Genomic DNA, 3230 nt, shown 5'->3' with positions numbered 1-3230 from the left:
GCCAGTTTACATCGGCTGTCCTGGCTGTGCCCCCTCCCAGCTCTTGTGCACCTCCTCACTGGCAGAGTATGGGAAGCTGAAAAGTCCTTGACTTAGTATAAACACTGCTTAGCAACAACTAAAACGTCGGTGTGTTATCACATTATTCTCATGCTAAATCCAAAATACAGCACTGTATTTGTGTAGTAGTAGCTGTATTCCCAGCTACTAGGAAGAAAATTAACTCTATCCCAGCCGAAACCAGGACACCCGAGCATCCTTGTTGCATCCTGCATTGCAGGGGTGAGGCATTTTCTGCAATGCTTGTTAGAAATGAACCAGGTATCAGCGTCTGAGCCTTCCACTATCACTCCCACTATATTTTTATACAGGTGACCTAGTGGTCACCAATACTAGGGTATCCTAGCGGTGCAAAAAGCTTTTTTATTTTATTTGGAAATATGTTTGCTATGCTGAAGTAAAGAAACTTTTAGATTTCTTTTTCATTGGGAAACAGGTGATTTAGAGAGTGGGCAACAGTTTAAAGGCTTCAATGACCTGCTCTTTATGTATGAGCACTGAGCAGAAATTATAGTAAGAATGCCTGAGCAGTGGAAGTAAGAGCACAAGATTTGTTGGCAATTCATAAAGTGACACCTACTTTATAGACTAGATATATAACGCAAAATGCTGATTGCAAAGCAGAAACGATGTTAAAGAAAAGATTAGGAACACACGTTTGCATTTTAAATAGCAAATATTTTTGCATTGGTACTTGGGGTTTGCCACAGTACACAAAAATGGAAAAGTTAACTTTCTTCTTCTGTACAATCTAGAATTTGCAAGCTAGCAGGGTGGTAATGCTCAGGGTCTTGTCTCAGTGTTGTTTAAACCCAGCCAACTTTCGAGACATTTATATCATCCTCACAGCATGGGTTTGGTAAATAACCTCCTCGGAGTTCCACTGTGGAGCTTCAGTAGAAATTTAAACAAACGGGTTCAGTAATGTTGTTTTCATTCTCATGTTCTCTGCCAGGACAAACCCTGCCAAAAGTCTGTGGGCCTCCTGAGGCCAGGGAAAACAGCAAATCCCACCACAACGCTCTGTCAAATCCATGTATTTTATCTTTAAATGAACTGGCAAGCCTAGAATATTCTTATGGCTCCATTCCCAAAACCTGAGTTTCTGGGTGATCACCAAACCCCCACCAATGTGATGGTGACCTTTCCCTCAGGAATGGTAGTCAGGATTTGGGGGACTGCCAGACTGTTCCCATTATGGGGAGGAATGGATGACAAGAGGCAGGTATTTCATTGCATGTAATCAGGTTTATTTATAAAGAACATGCACGAGTTCTCTCTCATGTATGTGGGGAGAATACGCAAGCAGCAGCCCCACTGCTCACAAATCCAAGTCTATCGTTCCAGCAAGAAATGTGCTTAAAAGAATTTGCTCTCCCATGGCAATGCTTACTGTCGTCTTCCTTTTCACTGGCTTGCTAGGCTGCACAGGCAAGCTAACTCTTGCATTTCTTACCAGTCCAACAGAAAACCTTTAAGCTGCAGTTTGACAAATGCTTTTTTCAGCAGCATCAGGGGAAAAAAGGGTTATTTTAAGCTGAAATCAATCCCTAGACTTTATTCATCACCCAATGACGCAAGCAGTCAGACTGGCACAACTTGGGAGGTGGCACAGGAATCGGAACAAGCAGCAGAAAGCAGCTTAGGTTGGTGAGCTATCCAATAAAACAAAACAAAACCAAACCCCACGCATCCAGCTACACTCGTTCTTCTCATTGAGTTGCCTTGCTGAGCTAGCTAAATCCTCTGGAGGTATATTCACATTGCTTCCAACTACCCCTGCGTCAGGGGACATACATTTGTTTCACCCATTTAGCTTGGATTCACCGAAGATTCCTGTTGTGTTACAGGAAAAACAGTGTCCCAAAGACTTCGAAAGAAGTTGCTGGCCCAGAGTAAGATGTGATGTGACTGACCGATTACAAATAACCTATACAGAGAAACTTTATTTCTAACATCTCTTTCACTAAGAAATCTGATGATTTAGACCAAATGATGGCAGTTCAAATAATGTATTTTCACATTCAAAATTTGCATAGATTTTGAGAAAACAAATTTGCCCAAGTTTTTTTCCACTAAAATGCTGGCATTAAATTACTGCCTTTTGTTCAAAATTCCCAAAATACAGAAGTTTTGGAAAATTTGGATATGGGCAAAAATCAACTGTAGTTATTGAATTTTACAAATCAAAACTGAAAATCAGTCCCTAGGACATCTGGGTATGTTTTAGCTGTTCCATGATCTAAAAGAGGGGCATTTAAGAACAGTTTTACAATTACAGCAGTATGTAATGAACAGAAAGCTACCTAAAATCAGAGGTGTGTCAATACAAGTATGAAGACCAGCAAGACAGAACAAATCTGTCTGAAATATATATCTTACGTGAAGAACAACAGGCATATTAAATATAATATAAATTCCTAGAAGAGGACGAAGAGAATAGAACATGACAATTTTCACTACTAACACAAAAATAAAGGCACTGGTATTTTTAAGTAGTTCATAAAAACAGTATAAATAAAATTAGCTCTCCAAGAACTGCTGCTACTTATAATTAATAGTTTATCCTAACATTGAATATTCAGACTGCCAGTAGGACACCAAGTTTTTCCAGTCTTTCTGGGATAACTTCCTACTCTCTCTGCTGTAAATGTAATCAAAAATTCAGTGTGTCCAAGCAAACATCAAAATTAGTTTTTAGAAGGCTCCAAACACTTCAATGCTTCTGTTACCTTAATTCTCTAAAATTGTCTTTATTAATTAACCATAGTTATTACCATCACGATTCTTTGTGTTTCAGACTATTAAGTTGTGTATTAATCACAAGTAGGACATGACCATTTTGTAACGAACAGATGTTGTCTTCATAACAGAATTGTAGGCAGCAAACAGTACTGTTCAAAGGCATCTTTTGGTTCCTAAATGACACTTGAAAATTTGATGCACATTCACCAATGCATTCAGAGAAATCCATCCGTGATGCCGTTTTTTTCTCTGCTGGTTTAACATACTTATGTCCTAACATCTCTGTCATGGTTTAACCTCAGTCGGCAACTAAGCACCACGCAGCCGCTCGCTCACTCCCCCCCCCCCCGATGGGGTGGGGGGGGGAATTAGAATTGGAAAAGCACAAGGGAGAAAAACTCGGGGGTTGAGATAAAAAAAGTTTA

The 3230-nt window shown here is 39.8% G+C and overlaps 1 protein-coding gene across 1 annotated transcript in view; it reads right to left on the bottom strand.

Moving 5' to 3' along the window:
• BAALC (brain and acute leukemia, cytoplasmic) overlaps nt 1–46 on the bottom strand; it is a gene marked incomplete at its 5' end in the record, with an annotated part of 6384 nt that extends 6338 nt beyond the window's left edge. The window contains one exon of the mRNA XM_009323089.1: nt 24–46. Within this exon, the coding sequence (XP_009321364.1) occupies nt 24–46 (23 nt within the window). The remainder of the gene's footprint in view (nt 1–23) is intronic.
• Nucleotides 47–3230: the final 3184 nt, after the last annotated feature.

This window comes from Pygoscelis adeliae, unplaced genomic scaffold (assembly GCF_000699105.1).
Source record: "Pygoscelis adeliae isolate BGI_AS28 unplaced genomic scaffold, ASM69910v1 Scaffold174, whole genome shotgun sequence".
In the NCBI taxonomy this organism is placed as follows: Eukaryota; Metazoa; Chordata; class Aves; order Sphenisciformes; family Spheniscidae; genus Pygoscelis; species Pygoscelis adeliae.
Note: the sequence above shows the minus strand (reverse complement) of the source record. Positions and strands in the feature narration are given on the sequence as shown.